Source organism: Jatropha curcas, chromosome 2 (assembly GCF_041381405.1).
Source record: "Jatropha curcas cultivar XTBG-Jc1 chromosome 2, XTBG_Jcur_1.0, whole genome shotgun sequence".
In the NCBI taxonomy this organism is placed as follows: Eukaryota; Viridiplantae; Streptophyta; class Magnoliopsida; order Malpighiales; family Euphorbiaceae; genus Jatropha; species Jatropha curcas.
In genome coordinates, this window is record NC_143152.1 from 3,435,252 (window position 1) to 3,456,422 (window position 21,171).

At 34.2% G+C, this 21,171-nt stretch overlaps 4 protein-coding genes and 1 long non-coding RNA gene across 6 annotated transcripts; 1 reads left to right on the forward strand and 4 right to left on the reverse strand.

Moving 5' to 3' along the window:
* The first annotated feature begins 962 nt into the window (after positions 1-962).
* Positions 963-10,821, forward strand: LOC110009520 (uncharacterized). Its single transcript, XR_002284410.3, has 3 exons — positions 963-1,187; positions 2,054-2,114; positions 10,345-10,821. It is a non-coding gene; the product is annotated as an uncharacterized LOC110009520 (long non-coding RNA).
* LOC105634731 (uncharacterized) lies at positions 4,454-5,172 on the reverse strand. The gene has a single exon (XM_012217636.4). It carries the CDS (start codon positions 5,033-5,035, stop codon positions 4,676-4,678), a length of 360 nt encoding a protein of 119 aa, XP_012073026.1. The 5' UTR covers positions 5,036-5,172; the 3' UTR covers positions 4,454-4,675.
* LOC105634732 (Pentatricopeptide repeat (PPR) superfamily protein) lies at positions 6,178-9,346 on the reverse strand. The gene is made up of 2 exons (XM_012217638.4): positions 8,860-9,346; positions 6,178-8,457 (listed from the first exon to the last, which is right to left on the reverse strand). The coding sequence occupies exons 1-2, from the start codon at positions 9,314-9,316 to the stop codon at positions 7,013-7,015; spliced, it is 1,902 nt and encodes a 633-aa protein (XP_012073028.2). The 5' UTR covers positions 9,317-9,346; the 3' UTR covers positions 6,178-7,012.
* Positions 9,639-14,073, reverse strand: LOC105634734 (Pectin lyase-like superfamily protein). Its single transcript, XM_012217641.4, has 3 exons — positions 13,311-14,073; positions 11,237-11,568; positions 9,639-10,301 (listed from the first exon to the last, which is right to left on the reverse strand). Exons 1-3 carry the CDS (start codon positions 13,892-13,894, stop codon positions 9,814-9,816), a joined length of 1,404 nt encoding a protein of 467 aa, XP_012073031.1. The 5' UTR covers positions 13,895-14,073; the 3' UTR covers positions 9,639-9,813.
* A 467-nt stretch (positions 14,074-14,540) lies between these two features.
* On the reverse strand, positions 14,541-20,934 carry LOC105634733 (transcription factor bHLH48). Of its 2 annotated transcripts, none has more exons than XM_020679527.3 (7): positions 19,960-20,934; positions 19,738-19,866; positions 19,561-19,626; positions 16,915-16,983; positions 16,386-16,457; positions 15,369-15,573; positions 14,541-14,985 (listed from the first exon to the last, which is right to left on the reverse strand). In XM_020679527.3, the coding sequence occupies exons 1-7, from the start codon at positions 20,503-20,505 to the stop codon at positions 14,930-14,932; spliced, it is 1,143 nt and encodes a 380-aa protein (XP_020535186.1). In that variant the 5' UTR covers positions 20,506-20,934; the 3' UTR covers positions 14,541-14,929. The 2 variants fall into 2 exon arrangements, with proteins under 2 accessions (XP_020535186.1, XP_020535187.1); XM_020679528.3 differs by having other exon boundaries at positions 14,541-14,967; positions 19,960-20,927.
* Positions 20,935-21,171: the final 237 nt, after the last annotated feature.

Consider the following 21,171-nt stretch of genomic DNA (forward strand, 5'->3'; position numbering starts at 1 on the left):
TCCCAACAAGTAAACAAAATAAATCTTTTTACCCTATATATTATGCAGTTTGATAATAATTATTTAAGCTCTAAAGGAATCCAATGCTCTATACATTAAAAATAGCTATAGCTAGCAAGAGAATCCTTTCAAGGCCTCAAGTAACATGAGGACATCCAAAGGAAAATGGTAAGCAATTTCTAATGTAGTTCGCATGTTGAACCAGCTAAGCATATCTAATAGAATAATTAAGACAAACACAAAAAAGAAAAAGAAGAAAAAAAAAATCAAGATCCTTGTTGTCCAATTGATTAGGCATACAAACAAGTGTCCCAAGATCCAATCTTGATGTATGTTTGCTTCATTGCCAACGTATCATATTACAGAGCTTCTCAGCATATTATCTAACTCTTGAGATTTTATTTAATTGATAAATTGGTTACTATATTTTAAAAAAATGAGTTAATTTTCTACTATTTTAAATAACTCTTAATTTCTAATTTGATAATAAATATTAAAAAAGAAATAAGCTTGAACTTAGCTTATTTAGTGTGTAAACAAATTAAACTCGAATCTAATATATACACACACACATACATACGAATTGAACCTAATAAGTTAATAGCATTAATATTAATTTATTGATATGTTCAGTAAACCCTAACAGAATGATTATTTTGATAGCAAAATTAAACTTGAAGGAATATTTGAATTTATTTCATTTTTCAAAAAGCAGGAATAAAATTAGTTGATTAGCTCAAATCTAAGATACTAGATGATAGTTTACTCTGTTATCAATGATACCAATTTTTTTTTTTTTTTTTTTTTTTTTTTTTAATTTCATTTGACTTGAGAAAATTGTACAAAATTTATAAAATTAAATCTCCTTCATTTGGTCTTTCTCCCAATGGGCCCAAACCCATGTCTTATGATAATAGACCCACATTTCCTTGTGTATTTAGGAAATAGTATATATTATAGCTATATGGTTTTTTGTGTACTGTGTGTCCAAGCAATATTTTGAAAGAAAGGCGATAAATAAGTATTACCCACCGGAGTTTGATCCTTCAAGACTGCCGAGAAGAAAAAGATCGCACAATCGGCAATTGAAGATAAGGAATATGCTTCCAATTAGAATCCAATGTAAACATTGCGTACTTACATGACGGAAGGGAGCAAATTCAATTCGCGCAAAGAAATCGCTTGTGGTAAGACTTATTTTTAGGTATCAAAATAATCAGATTCTACCTAAATTGCAGAAATTGTTTATCTGAAATCGTTTTTGAGACCGATCCACGAAATTCCGGTTATGGTGGCTAGACAATGTTATGTAAGCGAAGAATTTGATGACGATGAAGAAGATACTGTTAGGGTTAAGGATTCGATGGAAGAGTTAGAAAAGAAAGCTCAGGGTTTGAAAGAGAGATGGAGATGGTTGATGCATTGAATGAACTTCAATCTTTGAAGTCTATGCATGAAACGGTGAGTTCTGATGGAATATTTAGGGCATTACAGGAAAAGGAAAAGAAAGAGAAGCTATCGGAACAAGAAGACGAAAAGCATATAAAGTTTCATAGAAAACAAAAATTTATCCGACGGATATATGATGGCGATGGCGATGGCGATGACGATTTTAAAATTTGTTTTGAAAAGAAAAAAAGATTATCGGAAGTTGTTCTTCTAGCAAGGTTAAAATGGCAGAAACTTTAGGGATTAGGTTTAGTGTTAGCGCAAAACCAAATTTGATTTCTAATGTCAGGAATATGAGAAGCCAAGAAGAGGGCAGAGGAGATGTTACAGGCTCTAGATTGGATTCACTATGGCAGAGTTACCAATCTGAAGAAGATTAGTCAAAATTATTAGGTTATGTGTAATAATTAGTCATTGGATTATTGTTATTTGTTAATAATGACTCTACAATGCATGCATTTATAAAGCAGATGGAAGCTTTTGTTTTTCAAATCTGATTATGTGATTATAATGTTCAAATAATGAAAATTGAGCATTTAGAATTTGATATTATCCCTATTTTTTACGGTTTTAAACTTCAAACATTTCTTGTTGCTGTTGACAGATCTAATGCCTTGACATGTTGTCTCTCCCAAGCATCTGCCTCCCTTCATAACTGCATTCAGGTACTCTAATCATCGCCATGTTTCTTGATACTAGTCTCCTTCAAAGGCCTATAACTTCAATTCGAAACAATAAAGCTCCTCCATTAAGTTTCAACAATCAACCCTAATAATGATATAATCAATGTCTCACTCCAGTTTATATAAACCAAGTAAATCCTTATTGTGGAGCACTGGGAAAACTAAGTTAAGGAGTCTACATGCATCTATTGACTGACTTACAAACAACACCCCCTGCACGTAAAACTAACAAGACATATTCCTCTATGAACCGCATGTTACTAATATATTCTACCCCTTTTTTACTCCATATAACATAGTTAGAAGACTATAGTTAATTGCTTGAGTACACTAATCCAGGAAAATTGCATCTATAGGTGCCGGATTTTTCACTTAATTTCAATAATCATTTTAGTTCAGTTTGGCTCCTCAAAATCATTGAACACGTCAAACAGATACAGACCAAATTTTTGTCCAAGTGTATTCTGAGTCTGAGAGAGATGATAGTAACAAAACAACAACAGCAACTAAGCCTTAATCCCAAACTAGGTAATGTTGGCTATATGAATTCTTTACTTCCATTCAATTGAAACAACAAATGTTCAGTAATTTTTTTACGAGTCAAACTGAAATCACGGTGCAAAGTTTGGTGTGTAATTTAGCATACTAATCCCACCTAAAGAGACCCCACGATTCCTCTTCTACCAGGAAATAAAAAAGGTATGTCATTCTCCAAAACTCTACCAAAATACAAATCACAGCAAATAAAAGTTATCATATATGTGAAACCTTCTAAGGGAAATAATCAACATTAAGCCACCTTCATCAAACTGCAGTTTCAGTGCAACAGTATGTAAACATGGGTATAATCCACCAGTACTAATCCTGCCCAAATGAAAAATCATGATTCCTCTTCTACCAGAAAAAGGATTGATAAGTTATTCCCTAAAGAACTTTCTGATAATACAAATAACAGCACACTAAATAAAATCATCACATATGTGAAAGCTTCTAATGATACCCATGAACATTACATTAATCCATCTCCCTCAAATACATACATGAAATGAAACCTTTCACAACATATCTAGTCATTCATCCACATGGTATAATGGCAAACCCCATGATATTGATAACTTAAAGTTTTAATAAAACATCTGAATTCACACCAAATTCTAAACTAGACATCACTGAACTAAATAAGTGAATATGCAAAGCTCTAGGTTTCCTCAACTGAAAGGCAGCAAAACAAGATTACCAACTAAAAGCAAGGACAAAATAAGCTGAAACGACCTGCTGGTGGAATAAGTCAAGAAGGGGCCAAATTCAAGCAATGATTTTCATTCAAGAAAGGCAAGAGGTAGTAAGCTAAAGGTTACGATGAGGAGAACATAGTGGTTTGGAAGCTTAAGCTATGCATTTAAGGAGGGTGAAACCTTCGATCCAACTTGTTTCACATAATCTCAATGATAAAGATTATTCACCTAGCTAATTTAACAATGTTTCACTGTCACATACTAACTCCTTTCATGCCCAAAATCGACTAGACCACCACTAATTGGGGATAATAAAATTTAATTTTCTTTAACACCATTGCAACCCAAATAAAGAAGACAGCTAGCATAAAAATAATTAACATGACAAGATCCAAGCAATCCCCAATTCATGGCCATGTTCTAAGATTCTGATAGTTTAATCATACGGAATTAACTACAAAGATTTTGTTGATCCAATTCAACAACCAAAAAAAAATCAAAGAGCAGTAAACAAAAACCAAAATCTTATTTCTAAAACAACTAAATAATTTAAATCTCAAGATTACATTACAAAGTAGCAGAAACTTATGCTGGCAAACTTGTACAGGCTCCAAGGACAAGTTCAACATTTGGGAAACCTTATTCGACCAGATAGAACATAAATCACCAAGCAAAACTCACACAACGTCCTGAGAAGTCAATCTAGAAGAAGCTTCCCAGATTAAGGTTCAAGAGAGATTAAGCTGAACAAAGTTCAACAAATCAAAAGGTCAAGCAACAAAACAATCAAGAGGACTTGAGGATCACTAAAATCTTTACATGGAGATAGAAACATCTTCTAAAAACCAATTTTTAAGTCAACTAAAATCGAAATGCATCAACACAACTACATAATACCTGTAAAAACTTATATACACATAGTAAAGACACCAATAAAGATTATAAAGTCAACAATAATCGAAGTAACAACAGCATTACGCTCAAATTCTTTAGTCAAGGTTCTTGCGAACTAATCAAAGTTCATAATCATCCAATTCAATTACCCACTTAACGAGTAACAGACATTATTGTATTGGAACAAGCAAATTTAAACTCGTTGAAACTTTATAACATCAGCAAAATCCCAATTAACAACTAAAATTTTGCAGTAATTAAGTTCCATGTAAGAACCCAAATTTTCATCATAGTCAAAATCCTTTTATTGAACTACACATTATCAACAATAGATAAAAAGTTCACCGCCCAAGAGAAAAAAACCCACATAACTTTCGAGCCAAAGAGTCGTAAGTCATACCCAAGATCACGATTCTACTCCTCCGATTCACCAGAGCCAGAGAGACCCAACTTTTCCATTTCTAGCCGTTCGAGGGCCTTCTGGTGCGCCCAGGTCTCGATGGTCAGATCGGGCTTGGCGTTCAATCCAACTCCAAGAATAACAATGGTCAGGAAGCTAGTGATGTAGCAGGGCAACTCCCAGTCCTCCCATTTACGAGACTGACCAGCTGGAGGTGGGGTGCGGTTGAATAGGTAACCCTTAGGTCTCTCCTCGTGTCCTGGAGATGTCCAGCGGCTAGTTCCAGCTGCACCGCCTCCGCGTGTACGGAGAGAGGATGCTAGGCGCTGGCGGAGCATGGTGGACGCCGTCGTAAACGGTTGTGGAGAGGGCATAGGTTTGGCCGGTGGAGTCACAAGAAGTCGAAAGAGGGAGGTATAGAGGAGACTGAGCTTTGATTTTGTGAAATTTAGGTGTTTGGCAGAGATCTCAGAAAAGGATACGGCGTCGTTTCCGCATTTTAACGATAGACTAGGCTTTTTTTTTTTTTTTAAAAAAAATTAAGTTTACACATTTATTCAAAAAAAAAAAAAAAATACGCATTTAATTTATAGATGAGACAACAAGAAGTCTCGAGTTCGGTCCTAATTAAAGAGTGATCTTTTCGTGGGCCTACCAGAACTTGATTAAATTGATTTAGACTACTGAGCTTTTACATGCCTCTATGATTTTTAGCTCAGTTTAAGTGATTTTTAATTGATCAATAAATTAGAAAAATATTTTTTTTTAAGGAAGAAAAATATAATATTTTTTAAAATATATAAAATATTTATATTTAGTTTGCATTATCAAGCAGATCATCTAAGTAACCTATTCAGGGATAGCTTGAAATGTTATACTTCCAAAAGCACAATGAATTCATCAAATATATATTATGTTGGTTTGCATATCAACAATCAAATTATATTTTCTGTAAAATAATGTTATTAAAGTGTTTTTTTTTTTTTAAATATACTTTTCATTAAATAGAATATTTTAACCAAATAAGACTTTAATTTATTTGTTAATTAATTAAGCATAAATTACTTCTTTGAGCTTTACAGCTCGATTTAGTTATCCCTTTATACGTTTAGGTCGAAAGTAATATTTTATAATCAACTGTATTTTGAAATAGCTGATGATTGCTTTATCCGTTGAAAAATGCAACTTAATGACCAAAAGTGATTGTAGGTGAGCTGAATCAAGTTTGTTTGTCTGAGTTGAACCAATAATAATTTGTTTATCTGAATTTGCAAACCAAAGATAAAACTTTCTTTTATACATGATTTAATAAGTTATACTTATTGAATGAAAATTTATCCTTACAATTATAAAATGATTCTAAATACCATTTCTTAATTTTTTTTAGTTCAATAAATTTTATTTTTGATTCAGATTCAAAATTCAACCCAAATAAATGACCATTAAATCTTCATAGTGTATTCTTATATATACATACATTAGCTTATTCTTTTATCATTCTTGAACTTTTTGAAAATGTTCTTCTGAAATTAGATTTGCCAGATTCATATATTGAAATATTCTATTCTGCTAATCTAATTCGCTACTGTCTGATTTTATACACAAGTTGCATATTTTGGATCATAGCATTTCAACATAACAGTTTTGGGGAATAAAGCGCACAGAGACTTCACTTGGAAGACCTTAGCTTAGACTCTGAGTTTTAGAAATTCCAACTCATCCCACTTTTGGACATTGCTTTCGCTTCCATTGGTAGGTATATCTCTCAAGTTTTGCTCGAGAATGCAAGGGTGCTACCATGCTGGAGAAGATGATCATACTATACTCTAGCTGTAGTCTTGCAGACCAGAAAAACTGATTCAAGTAACTAACCAATCGTCAAGCTTACCAAGATCTTCTCCTCGTGCTGTTGTTCTGTTGCTTAACTCAACCTGAATTCAAGAAATTTGTCAATCAGAGCTTCCGTTGCACAATATCTTTCATATTTATAAATATAACCACTTTTAGGGCATTGATGGGAACGGTGGCAGCAATAGAATGATGAAGTAAGGCTTTCATATTCCCAGATTGTTTTTGTCTTGATAGCTGAAATTTTTCACGTTTTAAGCTGCCATTGTGCACCTTTCACCTCACCACAAGTAAAATGGATCTTCTACAACTTGAATACCTAACTGAATCAATGAAATATCATTGGTAACATGAAAAGAAGAGTGTGGTTAGGCAGTTGTGACTGAAATCCCGTCGCATAGTCGCCTGATAACTCCAACCAGAACCTATAAAGCAACAAGCCCTGTTGCATTTTTCAGAGGCACAAGCAAATATATATTCATTTGACTAAAAATCTTCAGAAATCACCAGTAGTCACCACAAGAACATATTCCTCCAACGATATGATGGTACCGGTTCTTATCTCTCAGAGACACGTGTCTTCCATAAATCTTTGATATGTATTTGGCAAAATTGTGACAATCAACACAAATCCGAAGGTTTTTTATCACACGAATTGGGGCTCTATCAGGCGCAGCAATGAGTCCAAAAGCCAAAGCCAGTTTCTCACTATGGCCTAGAAGTATTTTCTCCTTTTGCTCTTCATCCACATCATATAAAACAGAACTCAAATCAGGCACGTAGCCAGCTTCCTTGAACTTGATTGATAATTCCTTTGCCTTCAAAACCACCTCTTCCCTTCTTGGATGAGAGCGATCACTTGCATGAAAAGTATGCAGGGTTTGGTCAAGTTCAATCCAGCTTTTCCCTGGCTCCTTCATTACAGCTTTATTGATCATCAATTCCCGTACTTTTCTCACATCTTCCCATCTCCCTGCAGAAGCATATAAATTAGAAAGGATAACATAATTTCCAGCATTTTCAGGCTCCATTTCAATAAGTCGATGACCAACAAATGCACCAATGTCTATATTCAAGTGAACTCTACAAGCACCCAAAAGCGAACCCCAGATGGCAGCAGTTGGTTCAAAAGGCATCTTTTCAATAAATTCAAAGGCCTCTTTCACTCGGCCAGCACGCCCAAGCAAGTCAACAATGCACCCGTAATGTTCTATCTCTGCCTCAACCCCATCATTCCTTTTCACCATCTCATCAAAGATTTCCAGTCCTTTATCTTCTAATCCTCCATGGCTGCAGCCTGATAGAACAGCCAAAAAGGTCACACTATCAGGCTTAACTTTATTTTCTTCTCTCATCAATTTAAAGAGCTCAATTACTTCCTGTCCCATTCCATGTTTACTATACCCCACAAGCATTGCATTCCATGAGATGACTGTTCGCTCAGGCATACTATCAAAGATTCTTCTTGAATAATTAAGGCTTCCACATTTTGAATACATATCTATCAGAGAATTCTGAAGAACTACATAGAAAGGTAATTCACGTCTAAGAATATGGTTATGTACTTGTTTGCCATGATCTAATGCAGCAAGTCCGGACAATGCAGTTAACACACTAGCATAAGTAACATAATTTGAACTCATTCCTTCTCTTTGCAATCTTTGAAATAGTTCTAATGCTTCTCCATCAAGACCTAATTGCGCATAGCCTGAAATTAATGCAGTGCAAGAAACAACGTCCCTTTCTGGCAAGCTTTCAAAAACCCCTCGAGCTTCAAGGATTCTGCCAGCTTTGGCATACATGTCAAGAAGAGAGCTTCCAACAAATATATGGGATTCATACATACGCTTTATTATGAGGGAGTGAATTTGCCTTCCCAGCTCAAGCCCAGATGAACCAGTGCAAGAAGTTAGTATAGTAGCAAAAGTAAACTCGTTTGGCGCTGTATCTGCACAAATTGCTTGCCAATATCAGTAACACAATCTCATTACTTAGCCATTGCATGAAATAAAATTTTGGGGAAAAAAAATTGCCCATCTAACCACTACTTGTAGCAGTTGAGATAATTGCCCATTAGCCACTCAAATCATCATCATGGGTATAACTGAGCTGAGTCAAGTTGATACATTATACTAGTCGAACTCAACTAGAATAGACTAGAACTATCACTCATTCACACCCCCTAAACATCATAAAATTCATTCATCAATAGTGAGTTAGCTTTCGCTGTAAGAATATATAATTTTTTTCTCATATAATTGCAAGTCAAATTTGAAATATTTCATTAGTATCTTCAACCACCAAGATCAACTGAGAATGTCATAATAACCCTCTCAAAATAAATAAATACCTGATCTCAACATCTGTAAAAAAAGATACAATGCTTCAAAAGCAAGCCCATTTTGAGAATAGCCCGAAATCATCGCTGTCCAAGAAACGACGTCCCTTTCAGTCATTTCATCGAACACATGTCTTGCAAAACCCAAACACTCACATTTGCTGTAAAATACAATCAACCTGTTTCTAAGGTACAAAGGTGGAAGATAACGTGCTTTTATCATATGGGAATGGACCCTTTGGCCTTCTCTAATGGCCTTTTTGTTAATGCACTGGTTTAGCAACTTGTTGTAGCCAGCAAATCTCATTTCAGGACCATGAAATGCCATTTCTAATAAGGCCTCTTGCAAGCGGCCTGCGCCACATAATGAACTTAAAGTTCGTTGTAATGGCGAGATAGAGAATTGGCGGCTTAGTAGTTTAAAGGCTGCATGGTGAAGAAAGAAGTTGACGCTATGGAACAATTTCATATCCTTCGGCTTAATAAAAAGAAAAAAAAAACGTTTCTCAAATTCTTTTTCCAATTTCTAAATAAACGGAAATAAATATTTATATGAAAGTTTGGACCAATCAAACCCTTAATTTTTTTTTAAGGGTAACTAACTATTTAATCCCTCATACTTAATCATAATTACAATTCATCTCTCTTATTTAGCAAATACATTAATTAGTTCTCTATTCAAAAAGTGTTACTCTTGCTGTAAGTAAAGGATTAAAAATAATCCAATAGTAAAAATGAGAGATTAAATAATATTAAATGTGAACAACTAAATATCAAATATTACAGAATACTTAATCTCTAAAATGACGTTTTTTTTTTTATGAAATGATAAAAATTAAATGTAAGAGAGATAATCCTTTATTACACATCTCTAAAGGCCTATTTTCATACAAAAAAATCTGGAATTCAAATCCAGGTTCTAATCCAAGAATAAAGACAAAGTGAAAGCAGTTTCTCCAAACTAATTCATTGTTTAGACAAATCAGAATGGAAATTGAAAAATGAAATGTTATTTACAGTGGAGGGCCTGAAATCAAGAGGATTATCCCACTGCTCCTTTTTATTATCCGACCATATCATAGACACATTCTCAATCTCAAACCCTTCAATGTGTTCCATGATGATTCCAGCTGCACCATGTTTAACTAAACCTTGGCAACCAGGTCTATAATCTACTAATCCACCTGCATATTTTGTCCATCTTCGATAAGTGAAAATCATGTTAATGAATCTCAAATTGCTCAATAAGCCTCCTTTAGATCCTGATAAGAAAATCCCATTTTCAGAAGTTGCTGTTATGTTAATGAAGAGTAAGTTAGATATGGAGCCTTCTTTTGAACTCGAGTTGCGAGGGCATGTCGTCACGTAAATAGGCTCTGCTCTTCCCCACCACAATGGATCATAGTATCTTGTACTGATCTTTATGTTTGAGAAAGTGATGCCATCCACATTTCCTGCATTAGTTGAATACTAGTGATTAGAATTTTTTTTTTTCAGGTATTGAGAAAGATCTTGAAGAAATCTATCGATGAGCTTTCATTTGTCAACAAAAACACAATTCAGGTTTTAAGTTGAGCTTTCCATACAAAATCACACAACTTGTGAAACAGCAATGGCTAATTCAAATTTTAAATTTGTCTTTCAGAATTTACAAAGAATCCATTTGGCATTGAGGTTTAAATCGTTCGAGTATTGCTTAGTTGTTCTAAAAGTTTCTGTGATTAGGATAATGTGGAATTCACATTAAAAACAAACTTTAGTGAGTTATAATACTCGAACCATAATGCCAAATCGACCAAAAACTATGAATTTCTATTAAGCATCAATAAAGCTGGGTTCATTTGAAATATTACAATTAGCATCTCAGTATTCATTCACAAAATTGATAGATATTGCATGGGCATGGTTGAAAATGAAAGATGTTACCCACTCCTAAATGAGTTATGATCACCAAATAAGCCAATGAAAATCTATAGCTTATTTATCCATATTCATAGAACATCAATAGTTCAACTAATAGCTGCTGAATATGCAGCCAATCAGCATGTTTTGCCATTGCTTAGAAATCTTTATTTCTTATTTAAGCAATTTGACAATATTTTTACACTTTTTCAAGGCATATTGGTCAATAATAAAGACACTTCTGCCGAGAATAGTAAGAATATGTCTTGTATTTAAATCCTTGAAGGCGTGTATATGCATCACATTTTGAAAGAGCAGATTCAAATTTAAAAACTAGTCGAAAACTTAGGTTTCTTAATGCATCAACTAAGAATATAACTTCTCCATCATTCATATTTCCAGCTTTTACTTCTTGTTTTTTTTCCCTCTTAATGAGAACTTACTTAAATATAATCATTTCTATCTGGTGAAAGAAAGAAGAAATTACCTCCATCACGGATCTGCAGTCCTAACCCTCTGTGAGAATCAACAATAGTGATATTGTCAAATACCAGATCCTTGAAGTCAAACAAACTAGCGCTCCCAAGCTTGATTGCAGAAGATTTTGTTCGAATCCAGCAGTCTGTTGCAGTCAGGTTATAAAGGGGGCCAGTATATGTCTTTGGGCAGATTGCATCATCTCCTGTATTAATGTGACACCTTGTAATAACAGTATTATTTGAATCCTCTATATCCATCCCATCATTATTAGGCGAATTGAAGTCACCATATATTGAAACATCATGAATCAATGTATTATGGCACCGGACTATGTGTAAGCTGCAATAATGCAATCCATTCATCAGATATATCCAATAAAATAAATAAATAAATAAGAGTGTCAGAATCATGGAATACATGCACGATTGAGCAGCAATCAAGTGAGAAGTTGAATTCAATTATTTTATCTTCTCAACTGATAAAGTTCTGTTTGGAATTGCTGTTAAGAAAAATATTATGTTTAAAGTACTAATCAGAGGTCATTGAAGTTTGTTTTTAAGATAAGTTACATATATTTCAATCATTAAAGCTTCAAAATAGCAAGATGACATTTCCTAACTTTTTTTCCAAAACAATGATCTTTCAGAAAAATGATTTCAACCTACTCTAAATTTTATTACAGACTCAATTAATATCATTTTACTGGTTACTCTAAATTGATGGTTTGACCTATCCAATCAAAACAAGCACATGACAGCTCTGCTTCCTATCAGTTCTGAATGATGAGTGTATTTTGTCTCTTAACATCAAGCATAAATAATTCCTTCATTTCTTTTCAAAACACGTTTAACACTACCTGTCCAGTATGATCTCATCTTCTTTCTTTCACAGTTTTACTGCTTCCACAACTTCATTCTTATCTAATTTTCTGGTGTTATTTATTTTGTCAATAGTTTCCAAACTTTAAAAAATTCAATAAAATATGTATTTGTCTTGATCCTTCAGTCCACTTCTTAAGTAGGCTGTTTCTCCAAGCAAGATTCTCAATTGCAGGTGTCACATAACATGTAAGCAAGATATCATCCTTAGTTCCTTGTAAGACTAAGCTTCTATAATTTTCTCTTGCAAATTAATTAAAAACAACAACACAAATCACAAATGATAGAAACAGGAAGATTTTGAAGATTGCAAGAAGAAAGAGACATGGCAAAGCGTAGGGTCAAAGGCAAAGGCATGATGATGATGGTCATGGTCCCAAGCCTACCACTGGTAATTTAAATTGGTTACCAATCAAACCAGCTGGACTCTCTTATTGTTTAAATGGGATCCACCAACATCGTTTAACGTGTCCATTATCAGTTTAGGAGTCCTGTAGCTTTCTCTATCGATAAGATAAGAATAACATAAAACAATTATTCGCCAACCCACAACCAATATTCAACTGTTCATCCATAAGAGCAGTCAACCCTTTAAGGATAAGAATTTAATTTCATTGAAAATTTTAAGTAAATTATTGCATAAGGGTATCCGTGTAATAATTGAATTACAGACTTGTTCTTCTATCCATCCAAAAAAATAATTTATCTTTATAAAATATTTTTCAAATAATGTATTATCTATTTTTCAGCTATAATATTAATAATACTAAATTTTTTTGTATTTTAAGTCACTCTAAGTTTCCATTAAGCAATAGTTTTTAAGCAACCGCTTTTAAAAGTAACTTTTAAGATAGTATTTTTTTTTTTTTTTTTTTTTTTTGACATTTAGATAGTATTTATAGTATTTGGTCTTTTCGCAATCATATTAGTATTTAGAGATTTGTTTAAATTATGAAATACTAATTCAGCTAATGATTTCTTGGAATGCGATTAAAATAACTAATTTTCCTATTCCACAGATGTTAAAACAGAAAATTCAATAAAATATTTTGTAAATAAATTAATTTTCAAAATAAACAAATTAGTTAAATTTTTATTTTATAATAACAATTATAAATTTTGCGTTTCACCTTACAAACAAATTCAAATTTAACGATCATCAGTTGAGAATTGACAAAAAGAGGAGTTTGCAGGTGAACTTACCACCAATAAGCCGGTTCTCGTAACCTTATATTCCAAACGCGGACATTTCTACAGCCAATGAATCCAACAAGCCGCGGTCTACATTCGTCTCCCAAACAAGCACCGGTCTGATTCCAACTCACCATTACATTCTTTATCTTATTAAATCTCTGCACAAACTTCAGCCCTTGCCCATCCACCACACCGCCGCCGGTGATCCCTACATCACTAGCGTTTTCCGCTAACACAACGTACCACCTCTCGAATTCCTTTGGATAGTCTTCCATCTTCGTGCCTCCTAATAAAGTGGCGCCTTTTTGAATGTTTAGAATGACTTTGGATTTTAGGCGGATGGTGGCGGTCAGGTAGGTTCCCGGGGGAAAGGTGACGTGGCAGGTGGTGGATGACGAGCAGGCATCGATAGTGGATTGGATGGCGAAAGTGTCGTAGTGGAGGCCATCGCCGGTTGCGCCAAAATCAGTAACGGAGAGGGTGGTGGTTTGGAAGGGAAGTTGAATAGTGGCGATTGGTGAAGGGCCAGGATGCGATTGGAGAAAAGGGAGTAGAATTAGGTGACTGATTAATTGGTAGAGTCGAATTGCCATTGTGGCGGAGAGTAAAGGAGCTTTAGCTTAGGCTTAAGCTTTTCTTTTTGGCTGTTTGTTTGACCTGTTAACTGTTATGGTTCTACTGTCTAAAACAGAATTTGGATAAATCAGTAATCTAATCAAACTTATATATGGCTACAGCCTACAAGCAACTGACAAACTATTTTCTTTTTTTAATTTCTTTTTGCATGGACAATTCTTTATTCTTTTTTCACACAATATTTCTAATTAATTACTATTTTATAGAATAATAATTGGTCACTCGTTCTATGATATTAAGGTTTCATATATTTGATAATTAATTTCTAAATCATAATAAAAAGAATTGAAATTGTGAAGTTTAAATTTGATAATATATGAATTCTCCATCTAGGTAAGTTTATGCGATTGTATTTCCTTTTTCCCATTTTAAAATTAAGAATATTTTTCAATCAGTATCTAATATAATAATTGGTTCATGCTTTTAATGTCTTTTAAGATCAAATATTTTTTATTTTTTTTTCCTTCAAAAAGAAAAAAGATCAATTATTTTTCATTTAAATATGAAAATTCTTAATGCAAATATTTTTCTTCACAAGAAGGTTCAGAGAGAGGGGGGTCAGGGCTTTAATTAACCAAAAGCAATAGACTTTGAGGAGAAATATTTGCAAACAGAAAAAAAAAGGCAACTTCAATAATAGTTGAGGGATGGATGATGAATCATTCCTGAGTCTGATTTTCTACAACATGAATCAATCAATCAGCCATCTCATAAACTGAAGAATTAGATTGAATGACTCTCAAAAGTTAGTATATATATAGAGAGATAGACATATATGCAGTGAATCATATTAAAATATATTTATATTTATATATAAATATAAGAATAAGATTGAAATTTCTCATCTCTATTTGAGAGAATTTCCGGATCTCCAACCCACTCTGTTAAATAGTTGTGGAAACCCGAGATGAATGTCGAGGCCTCCCCCTCTACTTGCTGCTAATTGCTAATATTTGATATATACATGCTATCGATAAAGCTTCATCTTGCCTTCATAGTTCCATTTTCAATTGATTCGAGTGCAGAGATGCTGCATCACGATCAGAATCTGCAGTTAGTCTTAAGGTTTCAACCCATTCATCAACGGGAAGAAATAAGAAAAAGAAAAACCAAATAGCTTTCTCATCCAACATTAGTCTGCATAAATGAATTGAAAATACAAAGTAATAGGTGATATGTAAAATTGGAAGCTAGCAAAGTCAACTACTTGTGCCATCCTTCACATCCAAATAAGGTTTTGTTTATTTCACATACAATTAAAAATATATAATTGAGATTTGGGAGAATTTCAAAGTTTGTACATTTGGACATCTGAACTGAATTCCTTTCGCATTCACAAGAATTCAGACGACAGAGAGAAAATAGAAGTAATAGCCATTTTTTTAGTACTTTCAGTAGAAAGAATTTGAGAATCAGCAAATTGCGATCTACCTGAATTGGCTGAGGAATCATAACTCAAAAGGGAGTTCTCAGGAGTAATGAAGTGATAGCTGTCTTCTCTTCCCCAACTTGGCTGATGAAGTGCATCAAAATGCCATTGCTGTTGATATTGTTGTCTGTTCCCATTAACTTGTACTTCAGGCCATGTGAAAGGCACAACCATGCTATGGAAATTACTGTCCATTAGAGATCCACTCTGCAAGTTTAAAAGGAAGACACAAGGTATCAGCAGCAAGTATAAACATGATCATCAGCAGTAATTATCTAATCTGATCAAGGAAATACAGAAGGGTTATTTCGCTACTATACTTGGTGGCCACATTGAACAACATGGGATCCTGTAATTAACCAACCACATTCATTTCCACCGAGTACCATCGTATTTTAAACTATTACGTATTTGTGGCATAATGTATTCTTCCTTCCCCTCTTTTTTTTTTTTTTTTTGCCTTGCATGAATGACATGACTATATATGATGGAATAGCACATAGATTGGTCACATATCTTTATCAAAGAGAGCCTTTAAACATGCATCCATAATTTGAGGACAAAAGGCCTTTCACTTGGTTGTCACCTTCATTCTAGAGAACAGATAAAAATTATGTAGGCAGATGGAATGGTGTGGCCAAATCAGAAATCTGCTTTGCACGTTGGTTATCAAAGGGAACTTTCCTTCTAAAAGAATGTACGGGAAATTCCAGTAGGAAAAATATTACTATAATAAAATGTTTGTATCAGCCTACACAATCAGGCACACACAATTGTACCCTCATAGGTAAATAATATAGACTTGCATATTAATCAAGTATAAAATAGCATTAGAACTGTATCAAGCAGATCTACTGGATCAGCCTCTCAAGGAACACAGCCCAACAAATAAATAGCTACAAATTGTCTCGATTTTGGCATACTTACAGCATGAACAAGAGGGAGAAGAAAAAGAAGCAGTAAATCTTAAATGTATCCTATCTACAACAAATATTAACAAAGTGAAAATGTATACTTACTTCTGCAGCCAATATACTGTCAAGATTGAAATCAATTCTTGGGTTAACTGCTGCAAGTCTCATTGATAACAACTGAAACAAAAGAAACATTGACCAGAATAAGATAGTAGCATTTTATTGTCACATTATAATCAGAAATTATTGAAGCTTGCCAAATTATCTTGCAACTTTTTCCAACCAGAGGAAGTTCTGTCATACACGATCTGTATCCATGGGTAGAGTGCGGCGAAAAAATGGATGCTATTTTCTTTTTAACAGACCAAATGGTACAGGAGACATCCAAAGAAATCACCAAATCAAATGGTCCAGAATTATCATGCAACATCTTTATTACTGTACCACTGCAACTCACAAGGTGCAGAAACACCCCCTTTACTTGAATGAACCATTATTCACAAATCCCAAACCAGGCTAAAAATCACCCATCTAAAATGGAAGTAGAACTTTCCTCAAATTCAAGACTTTTAAGTATTCTTATAAAATTAGAAAAAAGAAAAGTAAAGTTAATGCCTCAGATTGCAAGTCTGACCTCCACTTGGCTTTGTAGCGACTGTACATGGTTGATGATCTCATCCAATACCAATGCTGTACCAGAAATCTACAAAGGAAGAAAACCTTCTAAATCAACTTATAATTAAAAGCATATGCCGGGCATAGTTAATATTCAAAAGCTCTCAACAGAAAGACATCAGCAGAAAATCTTTCTTAACTAATCATACAAATGAAAAGGAATAGTTTGTGTCTGTAAAGGTTTCTCCATTGATAGTAATACAATAAGCCAGCTCCTTGTGTGACCAAAGATTCATTTTCAATTTAGTATTTGATATGAACATCACTCTTCAAAATTTCCCATGCTGGTCCACTTGGTATAACAGTTAATACTTAATCCAAATTTAAGAATGGCCAAAACTAGACCTCAATAACTGGATATCCGTTCATTGGACAAAATTTTTTGACAGCCTTACACTGGTGTAAGTTTCATGAAATTAAAGCTTCACTTTGTGTGTGCATGCATACATGCGTGAATGTGTGTGTGTGAGAGAAAAAGAGACCTTAAAGGAATATAAATATCAAACCCAAATTTCCAACCAAACCATAATTCTGACATATCCAGAATTTTACTCTCAGACTGGATACCATAAATGGTTATTAAAAATTGTTTAGGTACATCCAAAGTAAATCATAATATTTTTCCGATTGAAGAGACAACTCATGTTGAGCATTGAAAGGAAAGCCTCTAAGAATTCCTCCTAAATTAAGACCCAGTGTGGTTGCACTGCAATTCAAATAAATTCAGGTAGCCACCAAACAAATTTGAAGCCTCATATGCAGCAAGTAGCCAACTGAGTTGTATGTGCTCAAACTATCATGTAAATGCATAACCAATGCAATTTGAACTACATACCAATTAATATCAATAATATGCATAAATTACACCTGCATACATTTAAATGTTTGTGAAATTATTTAGAGGTCCCAAAAAGGAAATAACTTCAGTCTTAGCTTTGATCACTTTTGCAGAATTTAATAAATGAAAATTACACGCCTGTCTCTCTGTGAATTTCCTTGCTATAATGAGCTAAAAGGACATTGTGAAGGCAACCATCAGATTTGTGTTTGCACTCAGTTACATTAATCTGTTGATCAATGAGAACATTTGAAGTTAGGTCTATGAATTTGGCATATGAATTTGTTAGGGCCAATCTCATTTTGCCTCAACCTTTTTTTGTCATCATCAAATATGGATACCAAACTTGTAAGAGAAGCGTACTAAGCACCTTTCCAGTTGAGATCATAGTTTTCCTGTCTATGCGATGGGCCCCCAAACATTTGATTAACACAGACAGAATAACAAATGTTCCAAGGCACATCCAGCTAGCATTTCCCCACCAAAAATTTTAATGGGATTAGGCCATGAAGGGTATTCTTGCCATTTTACAGTAAAGCCTTAATTTCAAGCTTCCAATGCTTTATTCTTTCAGATAATTTCCAGTCCAAAAGTCAATGGATAGATAATTATAATATTTAATTAAAATTAAAAGGAAAAAATGTTACAAAAATAGCAGCATCTGCAGGAAAAAAAAGAGTCATTAAAGAGCTAGTCATAAACAATAACCAAGTATAAGAATGGTGATTGTGTCAAGGCACTACTACTACCTACCATGTGCGGTTTTATGGGTTAAAACCAACCTCAATTTAGCTTTGTAAGTTTTTGAAAAATAACTTCTAAATGAAATTTTGAGAAAAATGTTTTTCTTAGAAAATATTTTCTAAATAACTCATATTCTGTGAGCTGATTGCAACATTGAAAAATAGTTAAAAAGCATTAAAATTCTTAATTTAGACAACTATATAAACGTTTAAAATCAGAAAAACTTCATATTTATAAAATTTTATTTTAAATTAGAAAAAAACACATAAAAGTAGTAAATTGCGGTAGTTGCCAGCAACCAACTGTACTAGCTGGTGGTAGCCAATGACCAGTGTTTAATGACAGTAGTTGACAATAATGACTACAGGTAATCTGTGGATTAACAAGTGTGTGTTTATAAACTTCTTCCTTTGTTATAATAATATCAAAGTACAAAAAATACATTTCTCTCTTTAAAGTGAATTTTATTATTTTTAAAATGGCTTAATTTTCCTTTAATCATAAGAAAAATCCTCTGATGACTAATAATTTTTCCTAAGTATCTCAAGGATAAGAAAATACTTTCCATTTTCTGAAAACATACGGAGCTTTAAATTGCAATTAAGCTGGTTTTTATTTTAAGCCAATTTTAGTGGATTCCCCAATACCAAAATCACCAAGGGCAGTACTTTATTAAAAAGAAGAAGCAGTAACCTCAAATGACAAAACTGTCCTCAAAAAAGACCAATCAAACTAAAACAAAGTATCTCCATCAAAAGGCGAAAAAAGAAACTGCAAAGACAATGAAATTACAAAACTGCCACCCACCAGACACCTCCGCTCGCTCAAGACTTTTCTTGGTAGAAAAGCAAGAGCCACTTTCATGAAAAAGAAGATGGTGACAGAACCGTTAATTAACCCACATAATCCAAAAATGTAATTGCAACCTTTTAATGATAATTTTGGACAGATACCCACTATAATCTAACCCCTAAAGATCTCAATCCAATGATTAATTAATCAATTACCTAAATGACAACTAACCTTGTTGCAGCCTGGGACCAGTTCTTGAAGTAGCTTCATCCTTGCATTGATCTTCTCCCTCCTCGCCTGACAGTGACCCAAAATCAATGTCACAATCAGCTTTAATTCTTATAATTACTCATTATAAAGGTTAATTAACTATTAATTAAGTTGTTAATTATGGGATTATGAGATTACTCTCTCTGCTAGGCTATGGCTATCTGTGGCTTGACCACGACGAGCTCGAACATGAACATAAGGAAGCTTCTCTGCATCTTCAGAGTTCTCATTTGCAGAATTTTTACTCTTCTTTGTTGAGCCTTTGCCCTACAATATCCTCAATTTAAGAGATCAATTAGTAAAATAATAATTTAAGGTTGCTTGAAAGGGGGAAAACGTTGAAACCCTAATTTTGACTACCTTCTTTTCTCGCTCCTTCCTCTTCACTGTTCTCTGGTTCTGCGCCCCGTTGACCATCCTCGTTGGATCAGAAACCAACGGTGGTGATGGATTCAGGTATGATTCGGCCTCCGCGGGTTCACTCTTAACGACTTTCTCGAGATTTGCACTTGAATTTGACGGTACTGAGCTTGTCTCCGGCGAGTTATTGCTAATATTGTTCAAATTCTCGCCAGCGAAAACCGAGAATCTCGCGGCTCGCTCTATCAAACCACTGTTAGTAGGAAAAGTCAAATTTGCAGCATTGAAGTGTGGCTGTAGATACTGCTTCTGGTGATGGCAGTCGATAACCGGTCGGGTTCTGAGACTCGAATCGGGCGAGTGGAGAAGCTCCATGGCTTGAGTGGCCGGCAATTCGAGAAGAGCAGTGAAAGAGCTAGCATTTTCCGGCGGCGCAGTGATTAAGTGTTGAATATCTTCACCAAATTGAAGAGAATCGAGTCCAGTCTCGTCCGGTTCGGGTCCCGTGGGGCTGGATCCAGGTACAGGTCGAATGAGTGGATCCATAACCGGAGCAAAACTAGTTGAAAAGGGCACAAAATTCAATCAAACCGAGTGATAGAAAACAAAATTGGAACTGGGTTTCCAAAAGGGCAGTTGAAGTGGAAGGAGAAGTGGGGTGAGATGTTTAAGCTTTAGAAGAGGTTCTTCAATGGCTGTCAAATGATTCTGTTTTGCTGTAGTTGCTGTGCGTTTTCGCTTGCTGTATATGTGTATGTTTATTTGTGCGTTGGTTTCTCTCTATAAAGAGACTACTTATCAACCATTTGAAGTACATGGAAAGCAACGTCTATGTCTGTGGGGGAGGCTGGCTGTTTAATTATACGGGAATTTTTGAGAGAGAGGAAGAAGACTTGCCATGTACTGTTCCTCTTGCAGAGTTTGTTTGTTGAGATGAAAGGGAACGGGGAAAAGGTCGTTTGGGACCCACCCGAAAAATTTTTTACAGAGAATCAACAACTATCTCTATGAGGTCAAAAGTGAAAATAAAATAAAAGAGAACTTAGGATTAAAAAAAGAAAGAAATATATATATATATATATATATATATATATATATATATATATATATATTCAGAAAATGTACTGTAATAATACAGATAATAATACATGTGTTTGCTCTTTCCCTGATTGAGTTGTCGTTGCTTCTCTTTTGTAAAAAGTTTTGGTTTTG

Bases quoted from the DNA above. Each gene is read 5' to 3' on its own strand.
- LOC105634731 (XM_012217636.4), bottom strand. From the start codon at position 5,035: ATGCCCTCTCCACAACCGTTTACGACGGCGTCCACCATGCTCCGCCAG.
- LOC105634732 (XM_012217638.4), bottom strand. From the start codon at position 9,316: ATGAAATTGTTCCATAGCGTCAACTTCTTTCTTCACCATGCAGCCTTT. The intron at 8,458-8,859 runs GTATTTATTTAT...CAATTTGTGCAG, and splicing joins TTTACAGATGTTGAGATCAG to ATACAGCGCCAAACGAGTTT.
- LOC105634734 (XM_012217641.4), bottom strand. From the start codon at position 13,894: ATGGCAATTCGACTCTACCAATTAATCAGTCACCTAATTCTACTCCCT. The intron at 11,569-13,310 runs GTAAGTTCACCT...GCATTATTGCAG, and splicing joins CGAGAACCGGCTTATTGGTG to CTTACACATAGTCCGGTGCC. The intron at 10,302-11,236 runs GTAATTTCTTCT...CAACTAATGCAG, and splicing joins ACTGCAGATCCGTGATGGAG to GAAATGTGGATGGCATCACT.
- LOC105634733 (XM_020679527.3), bottom strand. From the start codon at position 20,505: ATGGATCCACTCATTCGACCTGTACCTGGATCCAGCCCCACGGGACCC. The intron at 16,458-16,914 runs GTCAGACTTGCA...CTTTTGTTTCAG, and splicing joins CGCTACAAAGCCAAGTGGAG to TTGTTATCAATGAGACTTGC. The intron at 15,574-16,385 runs GTAAGTATACAT...TTAAACTTGCAG, and splicing joins ACAGTATATTGGCTGCAGAA to AGTGGATCTCTAATGGACAG.